The sequence below is a fragment of the Centropristis striata genome, chromosome 20, assembly GCF_030273125.1.
Source record: "Centropristis striata isolate RG_2023a ecotype Rhode Island chromosome 20, C.striata_1.0, whole genome shotgun sequence".
NCBI classification, from domain to species: Eukaryota; Metazoa; Chordata; class Actinopteri; order Perciformes; family Serranidae; genus Centropristis; species Centropristis striata.
Genome location: NC_081536.1, coordinates 12504765 through 12525124, shown reverse-complemented (window position 1 = coordinate 12525124; position 20360 = coordinate 12504765). Strand labels below are relative to the sequence as shown.

The 20360-nt window shown below is 40.8% G+C and overlaps 1 protein-coding gene across 1 annotated transcript; it reads left to right on the top strand.

The window, feature by feature from the left end:
• Positions 1–11812: 11812 nt before the first annotated feature.
• LOC131993616 (BLOC-2 complex member HPS6) lies at positions 11813–15397 on the top strand. The gene has a single exon (XM_059359600.1). It carries the CDS (start codon positions 12227–12229, stop codon positions 15032–15034), a length of 2808 nt encoding a protein of 935 aa, XP_059215583.1. The 5' UTR covers positions 11813–12226; the 3' UTR covers positions 15035–15397.
• Positions 15398–20360: the final 4963 nt, after the last annotated feature.

Below are 20360 nucleotides of genomic sequence, written 5' to 3'. Positions count from 1 at the left end.
TCCATGGCGTCCCTTTATCTCAGAGCAGAGCTGCTTCACAAATGAGTCTCAAGATAGCTGCTTTCCTCATCCTCTGATCCTTCTTACCTCCTCAGTCGACCCATACCTGATCAGACCTGCTCCTGGCTCCTCTGCTGCCCACAGGAAATCATTACACCCATTGTGAAACTCTCCACCAATCTCTTCTGTCCCCTGAGCTCCACCTTCTTCCAATTAGGAGGCATGCAGGCTGATTGCTAGCCACTGCATGCCTGAACCCATTCCTCTTTATTCCTAAGGTCACTAGAGTTTTCAGTGTTTAATGACGAAAGCCAATTAAGACTAAACAACCTGCAAAGACATCCAGCACATGATGTGAATATGAATATTAGTATGGTTGGGTTCTGTTGATAGAAGTAAAGTTTAATTTAAAAAAACAAAAACAGAATAAGAGTAGAAGAACATTCCCATTCAAATCAACATAGAATGGTCAGGGCTGTACTTATGTATAAACTGAGTGGTGCCAAGTCAGGGACTTAATGAGGTTAGGTTTTGATGTGACAACTGCTCAAGCACCGGAGCACAAAGTATGGTAAGTCTGCCATTGAATCCAACAATTTACTTATTCATCCATACACTTTCACAGCGTAGAATACAAGTTCCCAGGAAAAGTACTATTTAAGCCAATTTTCAAAGTGGCCGTGTGATTTGTCATGTGATCGGACTGCAATGGGTTAAAAAAGACTTTTCCTTATAGACTTACAATGTGAAAGAGATGTTTGTAAATCAGTTGATACATTTTTCTAACATTACAATCGTGCAAAATGAGTATTTTTACTATAAAAAGTTGATTCATTCATTCCAATAATGTTTTAAAAGTCTTGAAGAGCTGTATGATTAAATTATTTTATATTTAAAGTTAGCAGAGTGCTATACCAGAAATAGCCAATTTGCTGGTCTCTAGTGCACTTGTTCTATGCGCCCCGTAGATGCAGAAGAGCAATAGAAGATCTAGGAATTTCATGCACAGAAATCAACCTTTTTGGCTTCATGTGCTACTGAAAACTTTCATAGGAATGAATGAGGCTCTCCCTCCAACACTGCATCCAGTCGTCTTTATACATCTATAGTAGGAAAGCACATTGCTATCACCAGATAAGTGACTTTCTTCACCCCATTACTGTAACCAGCATGAATGCATGACAGAATTAATAATTAAGCTAGCTAGCTGCTAGCTGGCCAATTCCACCATGCTTTCAATGAGCCCAACAGCAGGTTAGAGGCCAGTGGCAGCACTGGTCCAGTTAGGGGTGACTTCAACACAAGGGGGGACAGACATCCATCTCCGGAGCTGCAGACACACCTTACAGCTAATATGTTTTGTCATCATAATAGTCATAAATCATAATAGCACCAGCAAAATGAACAACAACGAACAATGCAATGATAATTCTGCTGTTATTCTATGTGTATGATATAAATCCAGGAGGTAAGTTTATGGCTCACAATGTTTCTGATATCGCCCAGCTAATGTGTGGCGATATAGTACTTTCCCTGCCATATGGCCTGTGGTTAGTTCATAATGAATGTGCAGTGTAATGTTGGATGCCTACCCAGGGACCTAATTTATCAAGCAAAGGCCAACAGTGTCAATGCCATTTCCTCATGAGATGCAGCCACACAGCGAATGACTCAATGAGGCTGTAATGTGCAAGGTGTAGCCATAGGTATTCCTATTCCCTCCAGCATCCATGCGTGGGAGAGCTAAGGTCAAATAAATTGGTCAAGCATGCACACACCTGCAGTGAGGATAATGCAAGCTGGCAGATCTCCTATCACTGGAAAATACTGATTTATCTTCATGTAATATGGTGTGAATATTTCATGCCATTGTATTGGAGTGATCGCAGTATGGATGCCAAAGGTGAGTGTAAGTTGGTGTGTCCAAATGACCCTCGAAATTGGCTTTTCTCTCGAGCTAAAGTATGACCGCAATTTCCATTTTCACTCCCTTATCATTAATGGTGATCATAACTGTGAAACTCCTGCAGTGGTGCTTTCAGCTTCCATTTTAAAAAGCAGACACCTTGAATTGCAGCTCACAGCAGAGCATTCCATTAAAAACATAATGTGGATGATTAAAAGGGTAATTTGGAAAGGGTCGATTTGATAGAAAGCATGCATCCCATGTGCAACGAGGACAATTAGTAAATATATTTAATCAGAATTCCAGTCTTGTATAGTATAATTAGTGTTGCAATGTCAACCCCAGCTCACATACACTGCACACAAAAGCCACAGAAAACACATTTTTACAGATGAATTGAGAAATGTTGAACCTGTCATGAAATATGAATATAAAATTGCACCAAAAAGACAAAAGGTTGTTGATAAATTACATTTTTTTCTCTATTTATGTCTCTCGTCTATCCTCCTGTGAGGTCTAAGGGATGAATGTGAGCTCAACAAACACACAGCACCGGCTCCACTGCAGCTATTCCCTGAGCCCACACTGGCCAAGTGAATGCCACTCTCTGAGCCAAATTCTAAAACGAAGCAGACACCAGATGTTGGAGCGGTCAGACGAAGTGCCCAGAATGACAACAACAATCCTTCTAGCAAGATGATAAGCAACTGGACCGGAAGCGGCCCCCTGCCTCTTCTCCAGATTTTCACACCCCTGCTGGTCAAAGGGAAAATTGGGGGGCTGTCATTCACAGTTGGCTAATGTGTGATTACCTTTTTAGAATGCCGTGCATTGTCAGAGGAGTGAAGGAAGATAATTGTTGTTCTAAATGTTGTGATAAATGCTCAAAGGAGAAATTTTATTTTTAACATCCACAGGAATCCACAGGGCCGCACACCGAAGGCTGGTAATGCTTCAGCAGCAATACTTGTCTGTGTTTTTAGCTGTCAGAAGAGGAGTTTTAATCTTACCCTTTCTCCTTGTTTATAGTTCGGTATGTCAAATTTGAACAAGGTCAAGTAGAGTGATGCTTGTTTACAACATTCATCTTTGTTTTCTCTTCCAAATAAATTTAACTTGAAACATAACTCCTAATGTTTATGGTCTAATTATAATAATTTTCAGCAATGTTATGGCATTGCCAGATCAGATCCAGCAATTAAAACTGTGGTAGGCAGTTTTATCGAAAAGGCCAAAAAAAAGACCCAGAATTTGAACTCTTTTTTTCTTTTATTATCATCAATCCATCTTCCGTTTTTGCCGTATCTTTGCAGTGGGGCTGCAACCTATGATTATTTTTATTGTCATTTAATTTAATTAAAATGTCTTGTTTTGTCAGTCTGAAACCTTTAATATGATAGTTTACAGTTTAATATGATATAATACTGAGAAAACAAACCAAAACTCTCTACCTCAGCTTTAATGTTATTACTGATAAGAAGGACAGGTGAAAACTATGAAAAAAAAAAAGACCCAGGTTTTATAAAACTGAATCCGCTAACTGTTCCTTCTAAAGTTTGAACTAATGAAGGAAGGCTTGGAGGGTTTGCAGGTAGCCACCTGCTTTAATGTCTGCTTCATTTACATGTTCAGTCTGATCTGTTGAAAGCTGACTGTTGGTATTTATAATAAGCCGTCTCCAGTTTGCTCGCTGGATCAGGCAGAAAGCGTTGCCATATGCAGACGTCTGAGAGCAGGATATACCGCTCAGCTAACGACAGCAGCAGAAAGAAAGAGGGAGGGATAGAGAAAGGAGACGGCGCGTGTCTGCATGTGAGAAACAGATGTTGTTGTTAATGCATCTCTGTCTGAAGCAACATTACCACCTATAAAAGATTAGAGGCACATAAAGGCAATTGCTGAAAGCACACAAAGACATTTCAAATGCCACCGAGTTCCAATGATGTGGCAAGACATTATCATTTCACAGCTCATTGTCTGCGGTCACGCACAGGTTCATCGCGGGTTTCATTGCTTTTCTTTTCGTGCAAGTGAGACAAACCACCAGCAACATGCTCAGCACATGCACATATATCTGATCATTCTGAGATGCTGTCAAATTCACTTCAGAATGCAGCCAAGGTGGAGGGCTTTTAAGTGACAGCATCAAGGTTTTGTGGTTACAGAACCAGTTAAATTAGGCCACGGCTGGGGAGAGGACGCTCTGCATGATCAAAGGCTACACTGATACCGGTTTGACTGTTGCATGTTGCCGAGGCGAGGCGGATGTTTCTAGAGACAAAAAAAGGAGAAATTGCATCCGAGGGTTTATCTCAACAGCAATTATATCTGATCCTGGGACAGAGAGATGGAAGCAGAAGGAGAGACAAGTGGGAGCTGAGGCTGAAAGAGAATGAGGGAGCATAAATACCAGAGGTGGAGGAAAACCTTGATACAATTCCAGGCTGATTAATGAAGATGCAGTGAGGTGAAATGAACAGGAAATAAAAGGAGGAAGCTATGGCTGTTCTTTGATCTTTCGCTCCGACGAGATTTTGTCGACTCAAAACTGCAGAAAGCACAGTGACTCACACCTGTTTCCATAGCTATTACACACAAAGGAGATTGATTTGTGTTATTGGCTGGTAAGCTGTCACAATCACAGAAGGAGGGAGGATTTGACGGCGGAGTATATATACTCTAAACCCTGTGGATACGGTTAAACAGTTCAGTCAGCGACCTCTGTGTAAGAACAGTGATGGCACAACCTTTTATTCTCACATGATCAACCCTGAGTACCATCAAAGCCAATGAACATACTGCCGATGTGTGGCCGCAAACAGTAGTGCACTTACCTCGCCAAGTATGTGTCTATTGAGGACAGGGCAGAATGAGAGATGCAGAGATAAGAGGGAAGCAAAGGGCTCCCAAAACATCAGCACATCCCGCAATCAGCCAAGGGCCATGAATCCGATTAATAGTGTGATGTGAGAGCTAATGCTATTTATGCTCAGAGTCGGGGTATGGATCATTGAGATAAGAGCCAGTGCTAAATGCAGAGGGACAGCCAATTGTAAATGGCCTGTTATCTAATCAGCCCACGAGGCGGGGTATCTGTTCTGAGTGACAGTGCCGCAGACATTTCCGAACTGCTGTGACCTCTCATTTTGAAGAACATCACAAGTTTCATTTCAAGGATTTCACTAATTCTGCTATATGCTCATTACAACTTTTTATGTCCCATCCTGTCAACTTTCTTCATTACGCCAAAATCATCACCCCATAACATTTCCAAAATGGCTGTTAACGTCTCATCCAGCTTGTTATTGTTCAGTCATTTCAGCTGAAGATATAGTCAGTAATGGCTCATTTATCTCCAAGTCTGTTTGTCTTCCTAATGAAGCGCTAAGCTTCCCTCTCTCCGCATCATCTCTCCTCCCTGTACTCTGGGACCAACAGTCTATCATGAAGTGCCACTCCATGTGCTTGTACAAATACATTAAGCAGTCAATATTCTGGAGACGCTGCTGATATATGTACTCGGATGTTAGAGCATAATCTTGCTGAAAATTAGTTACAGCTTGAAAGGAGTCCATCAGTGCTGGAAATGAAGCTTTGGGGAGAAAGTCATTTCTGGAGAGTAGGTGTTAATACATTTTCAGATTGTTTACTTTATTTTAAGAGTTTTTTGGTAACTACTGTTCTTCGTCTGTTGCTCTACAGAAGTCTTAAGAGGCAAGTTTAAAAAAGAATCTTCGACTATTTGCTCAGCATGATTTAAATTGTTTTAGGAGTTCAGAACAGATGAAGAACAAATTTTCAATGACAATCCTTCTTTTTCTCATTTTTTCCATCCGTGAAACAGGAGCAGGTAAAGTTTGCCAGGATAAAAAGTTTTGTCTTATGTGGAAACAGGTAAAAAAAAAGTTGAAAGGCAGAAAAAAAAAATGGCCACAAGGGGATGAAGTGCACCACTGCTCCATGATCTTAGTAGGACTAAAGGTATTCCTGTCTTCTTCCAGGTGAGTTTGAAGATTTCCATTAACTCTAAAAAGTGACAAAAAACACTAAGTCTAGATGATATGACTTTATGAAAACTATATGAAAATGTCTTTGGATGCCGCTTTACATTCTGAACCTTGCATGCAAAGCTGGAGCAAACTATAGAGGTGCTGTTTTGTTAACATGTAAAGCGTATAAAAAAGACGTTGTTACGTAAACATACTATAACGTGATGTACATCATTATAAAGTTCTGAAATTACCTATATCAGGATTGGATATTTTGGCTATATCTCCCAGCCCTAACAAATACTTAGAAAGCTTGCCCTGACTAAAAAATAAATACTCAAAACATCTCTTTTCCACCTTTTTTGCAGATGAGTTTAAAAAACAATGATCCTGGCAAGTCTTTATTTCCCACAAATGAAAATATTTTTAAAGAACTTAAAAGGATTAACCTGGCAAAATCGTTTTTCATCTGCTCTGATGTCACAAACACAGGAGAGAAAACACTTTAGATCAAACTTAGAAAAGGAATCACCGAAATTGTTTTTTCTCACTTCCCTCTCCATAGTTTTCACAACATCACAACATATTAATAATCTGAAAATGTAACTGCAATAGGTTTGAAAACAATGCCAGAATGTCAGCAATGTTCTTATTTAAATCAACCTTCCTCCATTCCTCCACTTCAGGTCTGAGCCTCTTATTCTTTCTTCTCCCTGTTGCAGTATAGAATATTTGTGTGAGAGAGGGAAAAAAAGATGGATGACTTCACCTCCCACAATGCTGTACTGTACTGTATACTGTCAGCACAGAAGAAAGTCAATAAAAGACCCTTGAAGCTCAAGACAAAATGCTCCAGTGAAGTGACTTACAGAAGCAGAGGGAGATATGGGGAGAGAGCGACTGCACACGCGACAGCTTTACAACAGCGAGAGCAAACTGACAGTAATATCTGCCTGCTCTCACAGGAGACAGTAGACTGACAGGCAGCTGCAACTTTCAAACAGTGAAGTGGCATCTCACTCAAACCCGAAACAGACTGAGAAACGTCTTTCTTTTCTCACACATACACACTCAGTCATGTTTCTTTCTTCTAAATAGTGCTCAAATTAAAATAATTCCATCTTGAGGGATGTGAAGCTGACAGCCTACCCATCTTTACCCCGAGCAGCAACATTTTGCAGCCATTGGTTTTTCTTTTCAAAACCATATAACTCAAAAAGAAAATCTCCCCTGCTTCCAACCCCCTTTAGTCTCTAGACAAGCACTTTATCTTCCTGTCTCGAGGCACAGCAGACTAAACACACTCTCTAATAGAGGGTGTTTTCTGTCCAAGGCAAGCCTGTCTGGAGGCGGCTGGGCTTAAATCTACTGTTTGAATAACATACTGCATCCATATACTTTATCAGCAATGACACAGAGACATAATAGGACATAAATACACAGACACACACGCGCACCAATATGGGCGACCTGCCTCGCTTAAAGTGTTTTCTGGCGCAATAATACAGACAGCATATATAAATATATGAGAGCGGAAAGCAAGAAAAGCAGTGCTCAGCTCTAAGAGAGAAATCTCAAGGAAACTGATCCATGTGACTGTTCAGCTAGTTAGGTCAGACAAAGTTTAAAGGAATCAAATTTCACACTTTTCCTTGCTTTTTCCCAAGGCAATGACCTCCTACTTTTAGACAGTGAAAGAAAAGTAGATAAAGAACAAATTAATCTGAAGAAGAGACCAAATATGCCGCATATATGACCAGAAAATAATTACTTTGAATATTTTTGCCTCATTCTCACATAGTGTATGTATGTGTGTCAATCGTAAGTCTATTCATTCCTATGGGAAGCTCCATGATCCTCGATTTCCTTTTTTACAGTCCAGAATGTCCCTTTAGTATGCTGAAAACTTTTAACTTTTGCAACAGATTGCAGAAAGACCCTGAGCACTATATGCTGCACAGCCTTTTATATTAACTTCCTGTAGAATTAGAAAATAAGCTAACAAGCTATTTCATTCAATTCAGTTCCTTGACTATGGGGATAGTCAAATTAGGTAACTGAATTTAAACTAAAAAAAAAACTAGTTCTGCTAGTTTAACACATTTTTAACTTAAATACTATTTTGCCATAATATATGGAGAAGCGTTTCTATAAACAAGATCTGCAACCTAAACAACAGAATAAACCGTTTATCAATCCCACCAATAACAGCACATGAGCGTTTGTCAAAATGACCCATATGAGCATTTTCAGGTTTGCGGTACGGAGTGGAGCGTTCTTAAAATAGCAATCAAGTAATTATACATACAAGTACGGTTCATGATTGTAAAAAAGGTTGCCGTTTCTATGAATTTATGTTACAAAACCACTGACCTAGGATTAGGGCAAAGAAAACGTCCTGGTAAGACATTTTAAAACAGTTTAAAAAGTAAATAAATGTACGTAAAGGCTGGAAGTGAAGTAGTTAAGAGGGTGACATGAGCCACGGAAGTTACGTATAAAGTCATTTACTTTTGTTTTCACACAAGACACAAAAGCCATTCTCCTGGTGAAAGTCCACCATTTGTTTGTCCCTCCCGCACTGAGTGACATCCACCATTTAAACTCTGCATCACTGTCAATCATTACTACTAAGTCAGCAAGAGGGCGGTGGAAGACCGCCTACAACTTACATCTGTATCATATTTTGCTTTCTGTACAAAGGCTCTTGTCATGACCTGGCTCTGAGAGCCATGGCAAAAAAAGGAGTCCACAGGCAGTGGCCTAAATACTCTAATCCAAAATAATATAATGGAAGACACCTGCAGACAGAGAAACCAGACCCAGGAGAGGAGGAGGAAGGGACACACTCAGAGGATGCCACATGGGGCCTCTCACCCTATTATATCATTTTTTAGGGGAGGCCACTCTTGTTTCTATCCATCTGTAAAGAGATCCATTTCCTTGCGTTAACACCAGGGTACAGCGTACGCTGTATACTATACGTAATTATGGCCACAAAACAAACTGTGTAAACAACGTGTAAGATTGGGAAAATATAGATTATTATTATTAGATATTAGGCAGGGGTGTAAATTTGGTAAGCCAATGGCCATTTACCTCCTTCTGACCCAGTTGCTTACAGCCCCTTTTGTATCAATCACATGGATAAAATGTGTCCACAGATAGACAGACATATAAACAGCTGGCAAAGTGCTCAAAACCACTTCTGTGATAGTTTCTATAATATATAAATGTGTCTGCAGGACCACATTTTGCCACACACAGTCAGACTCACAACGTGGCTGGTAAAAATGTCAAAAAAATACTCAAGGCATTTAGTCTCTCAGTGGACCCGACAGCCAGCTGTAGATTTTAGTGGACAGCCTGAACTTTCCAGAAGCAGTAAGATAAACCAGGAACAATAAAAGTCATGAGATTTAATGGACAAGTTAAGTTAACTGTGGTGTGTGAGAGACACAAAGACAGCAGCCTTGTGATGCTGGGTGAATATAGCCATGTGATTTTCATTGAAAAGGGCCGTGAGAGTTGTCTGTGGTGCTTTCGAGCATAATTTAATTCATCTGTGCTCTCAGCATCACACAGAAAATAATAAGTGACGAAGAACAACAAAAATTCATATTTAACTTTACCCTTGTGAGCACTTATATACATATTTTCACTCATTTCCATTGGTCCGAGAAACCCACATGCAGTGAGCGAAGATCAATACTGCCTCCTCCTGGATGTGAGGCGAACTTACAAACATGACAGACACCAGCAAGATTTCTAAGACTCAACTCTAAATTTAAGTGAGAATATTTTAAAAAGGTATAAAGTTTTTAAAATATACATTTTGCGAAAATGTATAAGGAAAACATGCAACCAAGATGTGCAAACAAAGGGCTTGTACCAAAGATAATTATGAGGCGGAACTCACTCCATGATTTGATTATGTTATTGGAATCACAAGTTGTCTGCTAATTTATTTAATATTATTACTAAAAGTCTTTGACTTTATCACTGTTGCCCTCATTCAATCGCAATATGTGAGCTTAAAAGCCTTCATGTGTGGATGAATATAAATATTTCTGTGGAGAAATATAACATAAAAGTCATTTTCTGGGAATATCTGAAGAGAGAAGAGAACATTAAGTGCTTGTTTTAATCTCTATAAAGGAAATTAAATGTAATTGCACCTTATCTGATTTGGTTTGAAGTTAGTATCTACATGGTGCCAAGAGTAAATATGCATTAACAAATAAAGTATTTTATGGATATTCCTAGCTGGTGTGTACCACTGCCAGTCAAATGACAAATTCCTTTGTTTTATCTAAAGATCTAAATGTCAGTCTCGTGTGGGCTGACTAGAAAGTTGCTATAAAAGTTTGCTAAATTAGAAAATAAGGCCTGCACAGCGAGAATTCACTTTCACTGTGAGTCACCATTCAGCCTTTCACTCCCATTGTAATAAAAATGATTTTCCTTCAAAAACAAAACAATTCTTTACCTCTGCATGCTGTTAGCTGGCCCCTGATACGCCCACCATGCTGACCTCAGACTCAAACATCACTTCACACCATCTGTGGTGTGAAGCAGGAAGGCTTGAATCTCAAAGCTGATTTAGGTGCGTCATTTTCTCAGGTTGTATTAATCTAGCTGGTTAAGATGAGCTCTGGCTGGGAATCAAAACTGGTTTCCATAGTTACATCACGTATGAGTTAGCTTAAAAAATATCCTTAAAGTATACTGTCAACCCAGACAAGGAAATTAGACCAGTTCCCTATTTGTGCTTATCAAGGGATTGTTTTAAACTCACCTACTGAGATTTTAAAGCATTCCTGCATGTCTGCTTTGCTTTGTTTCTATTGAATTGTCTGCCAGCAACGTGAGGAACTTAGAAATAAAAAAAAACATTTGCATAGAGATATGATTTTACAAGTGAAGTGTTACACCATATTACTACAACCCAAAATAAAATTGCACCACTTACTGAACTAATTGAAAATCTAATTCCTATTTTTACATTAAACATGATTTCAGAAAGACATGTAAATACTGGTGCAAAAGTTGTGCAGAACAAGATTCCACTAAGCATGCAGTAACCCACAGCAATCAGATAGACAATAACAAAGTGATGCAGAAAAGAGACAAAAATGTATAAATATTGTCACTGTTATATTTCTAAGGAGCTAAACCTAAAAATACTTCAATATGCAACAGATGTTTCTATGAGTGTATGTGATCATTGGTGGAAGAAGTATTCAGATTCTTGACTGAAGTAAAATTTATAATATCACAATGTAAAAAATATTCTATCAGGTTGGAGATAAACTTACTTTCAACTATTACCATGTTCGCGTCCATGATGGTTGCCTCTTGTGTCCTGTATCTGTTTGGAGCTCTGGTTGCTGTTCACAATGTAGTTGGTTGTGCAGGAGACTGCACCTTACAAGTAAAGGCCCTGCAGAAAAAGTATGCACATATAATTGGTAAATCAGTATAATACTAATATATTTTAGACAGACAGACAGACAGGCAGGCAGGCAGACAGATAGACAGATAGATAGATAGATAGATAGATAGATAGATAGATAGATAGATAGATAGATAGATAGATAGATATTTTAAGTTAATTTGTGCTTGATCTGTATATACAGTATATAGCTAAATTAAGAATTGTACAACCACAAATTTCATGTTTGTGTACATTTTGTATTTTTTCATGCTTGCTTTGGCAATGTTAACGTCTGTTTCCCATGCCAATAAAGCTACTTTGATTTGATTTAGATAGAGAATTTATCTATCTAAATCTATAGTTACAATTTCTATTTCCACCGCAAAGATGTGAGGATATCCAACTCTACAATCTCACCAGCAGGACCAAACAGCTGACTAACGTGCTGCTGCAGTTGCTCTTCTCTTCCGCCTCTTCACAATCTTTGTCGGCCTCCATGTCGGCTCCTCCTTTTATGTAAAACGTCGTCGGTATCCGGAAATTAACAATCCCGTGATGTCAGGGGAGTGCTAGCATAGCATCGGAATGACTAAAGTGCCTTTCTCGATTCGGGCTTAAAACTTTTTCCAGCGGTTAGTGTCAGCTAACAGTTGAGCTCCGTTGTCGTGTGTCGACATGGGGTTACCGGGGTTACCGAAGGCTGTCGGAGGATGTATCCCTCCGCACGGACGTTAACTTCGGGATGAAGCCTCTCACTCCTCTCTCTTTCTCACACAGGACCTAACGGGGTGCCGCTCGGTTAGTCTCTCCGGAGGTCACATTTATGAGCCACACAAGCTAGCAGGCTAGTTGTTACGTTGTGGCGAGTTAACTGCAAGCTGGAAACAAGGAGCTATGGCGCGGTTGGTGTTGGAGCAACTGTCAGATTTCGGGGACTATAGTGGCGGTAAAGAGCTGACTGAGCTCTTTAAACTGACCAACAACGAGCTCAAAAACAGCCTGTCAAATGTTCGCCTGAGCCCAGATGGACATCACGTTCATGTCATCCTCCGCAAGCCTAAGGTTGGTCTTGTGACTTTTGACAAGTATGAAAGACCCCAGCTGGCCCAGAACCAGAAGAACCTGGATTTGCGGTTGACACGAACCGAGCCGATTGTGGATATTTTGTATTTGGACCATCACAGCAGCAGCAACAGCAGCAAGGACACAGCAGCTGTGGCAGTGGTTTATGAGAATGGAAAAGCTGAGTTTTGGAAATTCCAGGAGTGCAAAGTTGGCTGGCATCTCCTGCAAACATCAGATTTATGCAACAGTCCTCGCGCAAGAGTGGTGTCTGTTTGTGCCTGTCCCAATCTTATCATCTGGTGTGAGGAGAGGCCGGCCTCAGAGAGCACCCCTGCCCTCAGCTCCACACGGAATAAGCTGAGATACTGTGTTTGCAGACGTGACTTTGAGGTGGAAGAGGGGGCTGTCAGCCTGGGGGGAGTGAAAATCGCCCTCCATAACAATCCTAGATTCACCGTGGTCAGCTCAGGTGAATATGTACACCTTCTGCCTGACTTGAAAGCAAAACCACTGTTGAGCATCTCCAAATTCTTTCTGTCCTGGTCCCCTCGCCATGACTTCTTCACAGTCAGCACCACATGTAAAAACACTCCCCTGAAAAGGCTTTCGGCCAAAGAGTCTGACTTGAAGAGGTTGGTGACAGACTGTTTAGGGTATTTATCAACTCTTGAACCACCTGAGATCTACGACTTCTCTCCGACAGGCTGTGGAGGCCTGCTGCTGCTGCTCAGCACAGGGTGGGTGTGTCTTCTGCAGAAAGATGGGACGCTGCGGCAGGTATACAAACTGGGAGATACCTGCTTGGTAAACTGTGGAACTCACACAAGCCTCTGCATGTACCAGGACACACTGGCGCTGCTCGTAGGGCAAAACTTGCATCTGATAGACATGAACTGTGGCAGAGAGCTGGGAAAGATAACGCTGAAGAAAGAGGGTTTGTTATATGTAAACCAGGCCGAAAGATGTGCACCTCACCTGCTCTCAGAAACTGGACTTTTTGTGGTTGTGAGCAAGGAGGCGGACTCCAGAGATTTCAACTCTAAGTGGAAGCCTTCTGGTCTCAGTGCAGTGGAGCGTATGCATCCTGGAGCCCTCTTGGTAGAGTCAGTCTTTGAGGAGGCCTGTAAATACTACCAGCAGAGGAGCCTGAGCAGCACCCAGCTCACTGTGGACACGCTGAAGAAAGGAGGACGGTTCCAGGCTCCCATCTCTTTAGCCTCCATCCTCAGGCACTACCTCAGCACTGGATCGAGGCAGAAAGGAGCAGAGCCGGCCCAGAATGGAGGAGGCGGCGGATGCACAGAGGGGCAAGATAAGTTAATGGGCTCTCTGGAGGCTGAGCTCAAGGCTCTGGTCTCTCTGGAGGAGTTGAAGGGGAGTTTAGTGAGGGGGAATATTAAAGAGGTGGAGGCAGTGTGTGAGAGTCTGATTGAGAAAGAAGTAGGCAGGCTGCTGTCAGCATCAGAGCTGGATAAAGAGGCTCTGCTGTACCTCAACTCCATCTTCAGCATCTTCCCCTGCCAGGCGTGGAGGGCGACGCAGGCTGCTCTACAGCTACACTACAACGGGGAGGGCTCTCTGTCCAGCAGGGCCTCCCCAGATGTGTGGAAAACTGTCCTCAGTCCTTCTCTGACAGCCAGCAACCCATCCTGCCTGCCATTCACAAATGGTGGGCCCAAGCACAATCATGGCCTCAATGGTGATCACATTGCAAACTGTAAATCTACAAGCTCCACTTCTCCAGCTGCCCTGCCTGTGTTTGAGCTCCTCTGCCACTCAGTTTTCCAGTTTCAGCCCAGCTGGTTGCCCAGGTTCCTGGAGCTGGCCATGCAGCAGCAGGGCTCAGCCGGCCTGGGCCTGAGCCTCGCCTCATCCTCCTGGGGTTTCTCCGGCGGGAGAGCAGGGGAGAGCGGTGAGAACAACGTGCCTCTCTACAAACGAGCCCTCTGTGTCTTATCCAGCCTGACCACAGACAGAGACCAGCGCCAGGACTTGGAGGTGGAGCTGCTGCTGGTCAGTGGCCGGCCTAATGCCATCCTGCAGGCGCTGAGGATCCTCATGGCCCAGCAGCAGTGGGAGCGGGTCACCCAGGTGGCACAGAAGTTCTGCAAACAGAGCCCGCTGCTCAACAAAGAGATTTTCACTACTCTGCTGTGTGAAGTGGCTCAGCACAGAGACCTGGACCCCTATCTGGACCTGCTGTGGGCGCTGTGCCCCGAGGATCTCACTGTCACGTCTATTCTCAACTTAGTGCTGAAAAACCTCCCCTCCCCTAACTCCCCTCAATCATCCTCGTCCTTCTCCATGTCCAGTACATCCTCCTCACCCACTGCTCCCTTCGCAGACTCCCACAGCAGCCACTTGACCATCGGGCTGCTGAAACCTCTGCTCAGAAAAGTGCTTCAGAGGGAAACCAAGCCGAGTCAGCGCTATGCAGACATCCTTCAGTCGCCAACATTCCCTCCTCCCGCACCTCCTCGCCAGCCTGCAGAGCAGCCCAGGACTGTCAGCACAGACTCGCCTCTCAGCAACAACATTGCCCCGGCTTCTCTCACAGAAACACCTGCACAGCAGTCGTCCACACACACAACTGTCCCCAGAGCCAGGGCGGCACTACCTGCTGCTAACCCAGTCTGATTTACAGAGACATGACCAAAACCTGTTTCATAAAACATACCGGACCAAACTGTGAAGCAGCTTGTGTTGACAGTCGCATAAAAACAGAATAATATCAGTATGTTACCACAATCATCAGTGCAATGCAGTTAACTGTGATGGTATTTTTTTTTATTTTTAAAGATTGAAGTATGACTACTAGAAACTATGAAATGACTACTGAAGATCTTACCAGTGTAAATACTGCAGGTAATTTTAATGTGTATATACTGTATCTGCAATGTTATTTATCTCTTAAGCCTTAACTGCACGTGGAAGAGAATGTTATTGCATAGACATGCATTTAGCCTTTATCTGAATGCCATCAATAAATTGTAATATATAGGGATGCACAATATGGAGTTTTTTCAACTGATAATTTCATTTCACATTTTTGTATTTTTTAAAAAGAAGTTCAAAACTTTTAGTTTATGCACAACTGAGGGTTAAACAGGCAAAGATTGGTGAGTCAGTATTCCATAGTTCTGAACTAACTGATTAATCTGACTAATCACTATTTTTAACACAACAAAAAAAACTTTTCAAATGTTTTGTCAATTTATCTTTTCTAGTGCAGTACATTAAAAACCCTCATACTCATGCTTTGGCTTTTATAGAAAATTTAGCCTAAGAATTCAAATTAAATGCTTGACATAAACTGTAAAATCATGACAATGTATATTCAGTACGTGTTTATTGGAGGATTGCAAACAAAACTTTACCACCACCCACTGTATCAGAGTATGCCGCTTCAGAAGTCAGTGAAAGCAATTTGGCTCTGTATTGTCTGTCAATAATTTATCTGCAGGATATATATATCGTGCATCCCTGAATAAATTATAATCTATTGTGTTAACACAGTGTAGTGTTTATCGGCTTAGTCAAAAACAAAGCCGCTGACTACAATTTTGGGGGGGTTATCAAATCTGTGTGTAGAATATTCTTTGTCTTTGCATTTTAAAGTGGCTGATTCCTGCTAAGTGTAGCTGCCTTTCAGCTGTATATGTCAAAGTGTGTTCATGCAGTGGCTAATCTACTGAGACAAACTGGCCTTTGTGTTTGAATGTTTGTTTTAAGAGTGGTATGGTTTAGAAGAGGAGGGCAGGGGGAAGGGGGGGTCCAAGGTTCCTTCTTCTAGTTAGTACTTTACATATCATAAGTGCTTAAACATTAACCTGGTTTCAGTTGGGTCAACCAGACGTGTAATCTCTAAACCAAAACCGTCTGCATGTCCGAATTTTGCTTCCATTTTTCCATTCCTGTCCTCCATTTGTCTGTTCAGACTCCATCTTATTCTCTCTGCTCCCTCACAGGACATTCCAGACATAATACTCAGTAAAGTGACTCACAGTTCGACGTTAAATTCAATTTTGGAGGTAATTCTGTTAGGAATCGAGTGTGGGTTATGCACACTGTGACTCACATTGGCGCCCTGCTGCTTGTATAAGGTCATGTAAGTCGTCCTGCATGGACCCAGAGGGGATATAATGTTATTAAAGATGTTAGCTCCTCTGTCTTCTTGGTAGTGGAGGTAGTTCGTTTTCCTCATGCTCTGGAACTGATTGCACTTTTATATCACCCCAGTCAGTATTGTTTGTAACATGAATGTTTTCTGATTAAGTGCTGTAAACAAAAATATATTTAAGTGCCTATTGATGCCTTTGTTAATATTTGAGCAGTCTGTATTGCTTGTTCTAATCAAGGAAAGTGTTTTTTTGGAGCCCTCCGAAACAAAAAGGTATTTATTTTGTGACAATCTTTGGAAGGCGACTTAAATAACAAGCCTTAGCCCTGCATGGGTGAGTTACTGACAGAGAATTTCTTGTGACGTCTCTAAAAGTGCTGAGTGACAATCAGACTCCAAAATGCTGCCAGAGTGCCTTTCACAGCGCTGCTCTTCATTTACAGGGTAGTGTCACATTCCTGTGTCTCTATAGTCTGGAGAAAAGGCTGCTGGTAGATCAGAGAGTAACAGCCTGAGGCCTCAACAGTGACATTCTTTTTTATGATCTTTTATTTTAAATTTAAAACTTGTTGATTTCTTACTCTGGTCTGAACATTGTCATTTGAAGCTCTGTGCACGTAAACAGTCTCACTGACATGTCTCAGCCCATCTGAGAGTCACTGGGAACTCCCTGGCGTCCCCAGACTGCAGACTCAGTGTTATGACTGCTCTGATGTTAAATATTAATTTGCCTGAAACTTCGCTTCCAGTATTCACTCTTCCTGGAACTTGCCTGTCATCTACTTTCTTATTTTGTTTACTTTTGGCGATGCTGTCCTTTAAGCATTATTTGAAAAAAAATAGAGGATGTATACAAGTATTTATGAACGGATGCTGTATGCTATTAAACTGAAGATAAAACTTCTGGGGGTTTTTTGTCCTAAGTTTTACATGTCAAGTCACTTGTTCTTACAAATGTGAAGCTTGTAATATTCAGTGTTTGTGGGACAAAGGCTTTAATTGCAGTCTGATAGCTTTTAAAAGCTTCAAAAGGCCATCAGTACAGGTAATCATAACATGTTTTCTTTCACACTAGTGGAAATAAAACATTCAAAATACACATTTACGTTTTGGTTTTACGTTATCTAAATTCACAGAAATGTTGCATTAGATAATGCCTTATTTGCATACCTAAACATAGAATTTCAGAATGTAATCTGGGGTGGTTTCATAGAGATATATATTAGTTTATCCCCCTATATACCTTAAGTGTCACAGTGTTACAATACATATCTTTAAAGGCCATTTTCTCAAATTGAGTTTATTTTCTCATATTCTTGAGGACACTTGGCATACACCAAAGTTTAATTCCTCTATAATATCTATATTCTGAAGGTTTTTACAGAGCAGTTTGGAAATATATCTCTCATAGCCAGATTTACAACATTTTATGGTGATAATGGGGTTTTTTAATGACTATTTTATGATTTTTTTTTTAGTTATGACCTCTGCAAAAACATTTGACTTTAATTTGTCAACTAAACGAAACAAGGATTTTAATCCTGACATTTCCTCGTTCAGATTTATGTTCTGGGAAATGTATGCAAATTAGCACTTATTGCAGCATCTGCATATTTAAATATACAATTTTAAGAAAACTTCTACTACAAAAACTAATTGTCAGAATGTTAGTAATTATGGATAAGTTTCATGGTGATCTCAAGTTAAAAGGTAACCCTATTCATCTGTAGTGTCAGATAATTGTTAATTTGTTGTTTAAGATTACATTATATAATGTACCTATTACATACCTTTCTGATGTATGGGCCTGGACAGACAGTCAAATAAACAGTACATGTGTCTGTCAACCAGCTTCTTTTAATAGTGCTTCCTAAACACGTTATTTCTACCTTCCTGTTTCCTCAGATAGGTGTAGTTCTGGTTTGTTCAGCTCTAGCAACACATTACATTCACACTAATGCACAACAACAAGCTGAGCTGACAGATCACACAATCTCAAACAACTAACATGTCAAGGCAGATACACTCTTCTTCTGTGTATTTATTCAGTTATACAGCTAATTCAGCTAAAAACAGTCTAAAGCTATGTCTTATACACACACATTCACATGATCCACTGCCCCCATTTCTGAGTTTCACCATGTCCCTGCCATGGATAAATCCACTTACAGCTACAGTCTCGTGTGTGTATGTGATCTAGTGGAAGGATTTGAGTTTATAAATGCACTCAAACGTTTCCACGGTCAGGGCCCATAACAGGAATGTTCAGTCATTACTCATTAAGCTTCTCTTTACTAACTGAGAGCAACAAAAGCTGAGGCAGGACACAGAGTGCATGTGTGTTCTCACAGCAAATAGGCAGGTTCCACATGGGCATGTTAAGGTATATGATCACAGGAGTGGAATAAGTGTAGAGGTGGAAAGAAGAGGGTCATCAGTCCATTATCTTCAGAGGGTAATAAGAGGCTGTGTCTTCAAAACAGCAGAGGGCTGCAGAAACAGCCATAACCTGATACCTCAGCCAATCTCTCTGTTTTCCTCCCTCTTTCTTTCTCTTTCACTTTGTGCCACACATTTCTTTGTTCAGATTGAGTTTCTCTATATCCCGCCTCTCGTATTACAAGGTTTTGAGTCATGCTGGTGCTGTAATGCCATCGATTGACTTGTTCTAATTATAGATGCCATCCTGTAAACAATGATAAATCCAAATAGACGCCGGCTGGCCTTGACAAGGGTGGGTCTAGCAATGTTTGGATTGAGGGACTGAGTTGGGGCAGTATTAAAAAGGGGAGAGCCCATCATAGCTGGTAAACATTTGTTTCATAGTCTATTTTGCATATATTTGTGATCACTTTTTGTCTTTGTAGTAGTTTTTCATCTCTTTGTGTCTCTTTGTAACTGGTTTGTGTCTCTTTGTAGCTGTTTTGATTCTTTTTAAAAGCTGTTTTGCTTCTATTTTAATTTATTTTGCTTCTCTTTTAAGTTGTTTGCCTCACTTTGTAGTAGTTTTGATTATTTTTAAAGTTGTTTTGCTTCTCTTTTAAGATGTTTTGACTCTTTGTATCTGTGTTACTTCTCTTTGTAGTTGTTTTGATTATTTTTAAAGCTGTTTTGCTTCTATTTTAAGTTGTTTTTCTAATCTTTTAAGTTGTTTAAGTCTTTTTGTGGTTGTTTGATAAACTTCTTCATACAGAAGTTCTGGTCCAGGACCCTTGAGTCCGTACCCAGTATACCTGCTCAGTAATTCTTCCATGATAATAATAACTAACTACCTGTCACCTTCTGACTTTGTTAGTGAGGCTAATCAGATTTCCGGGGGGGCCAGGGCCACCCCTGGCCCTGGCTCTGCCCATGGGCCTCGCCTGTCCCTCCATCATCTGCTGGTCTCTGAACACCTGAATATATATACTAAAGAGCTGCAATGAATGCATCAGTGGAAGGATAGCAGCATTTAATCACATTTTCATAATTTATATTAATGGAGCTCTTGGGCATGAGTTAATTTATATTTAACACAAGTCAGAACTGCCTACAGAAAAGCAACACTGAAGCTTCAAAATACTTGAGGGTGGTGAAACTTCTTATTACTTAATGCTAATGCACTGAATTGATTTAATAACCACACTGCTGCTGTTTTGTCTCCCACCACTGCACTATAAATGAGCCTATGGATCATCAGCCTTATATTAAATTTGTGATTTAATTTGTATGCTGACTGGCTGAAGCATTGAATACATTGTTTACGCAAACTACCAGTTTGGGTCACTGCAAAAGCCAAACAGAAAAGTCTGTAAATGGAATCTCAAAAATTGATTTGCATTGTTGATGAAAGCTCCATTCAAG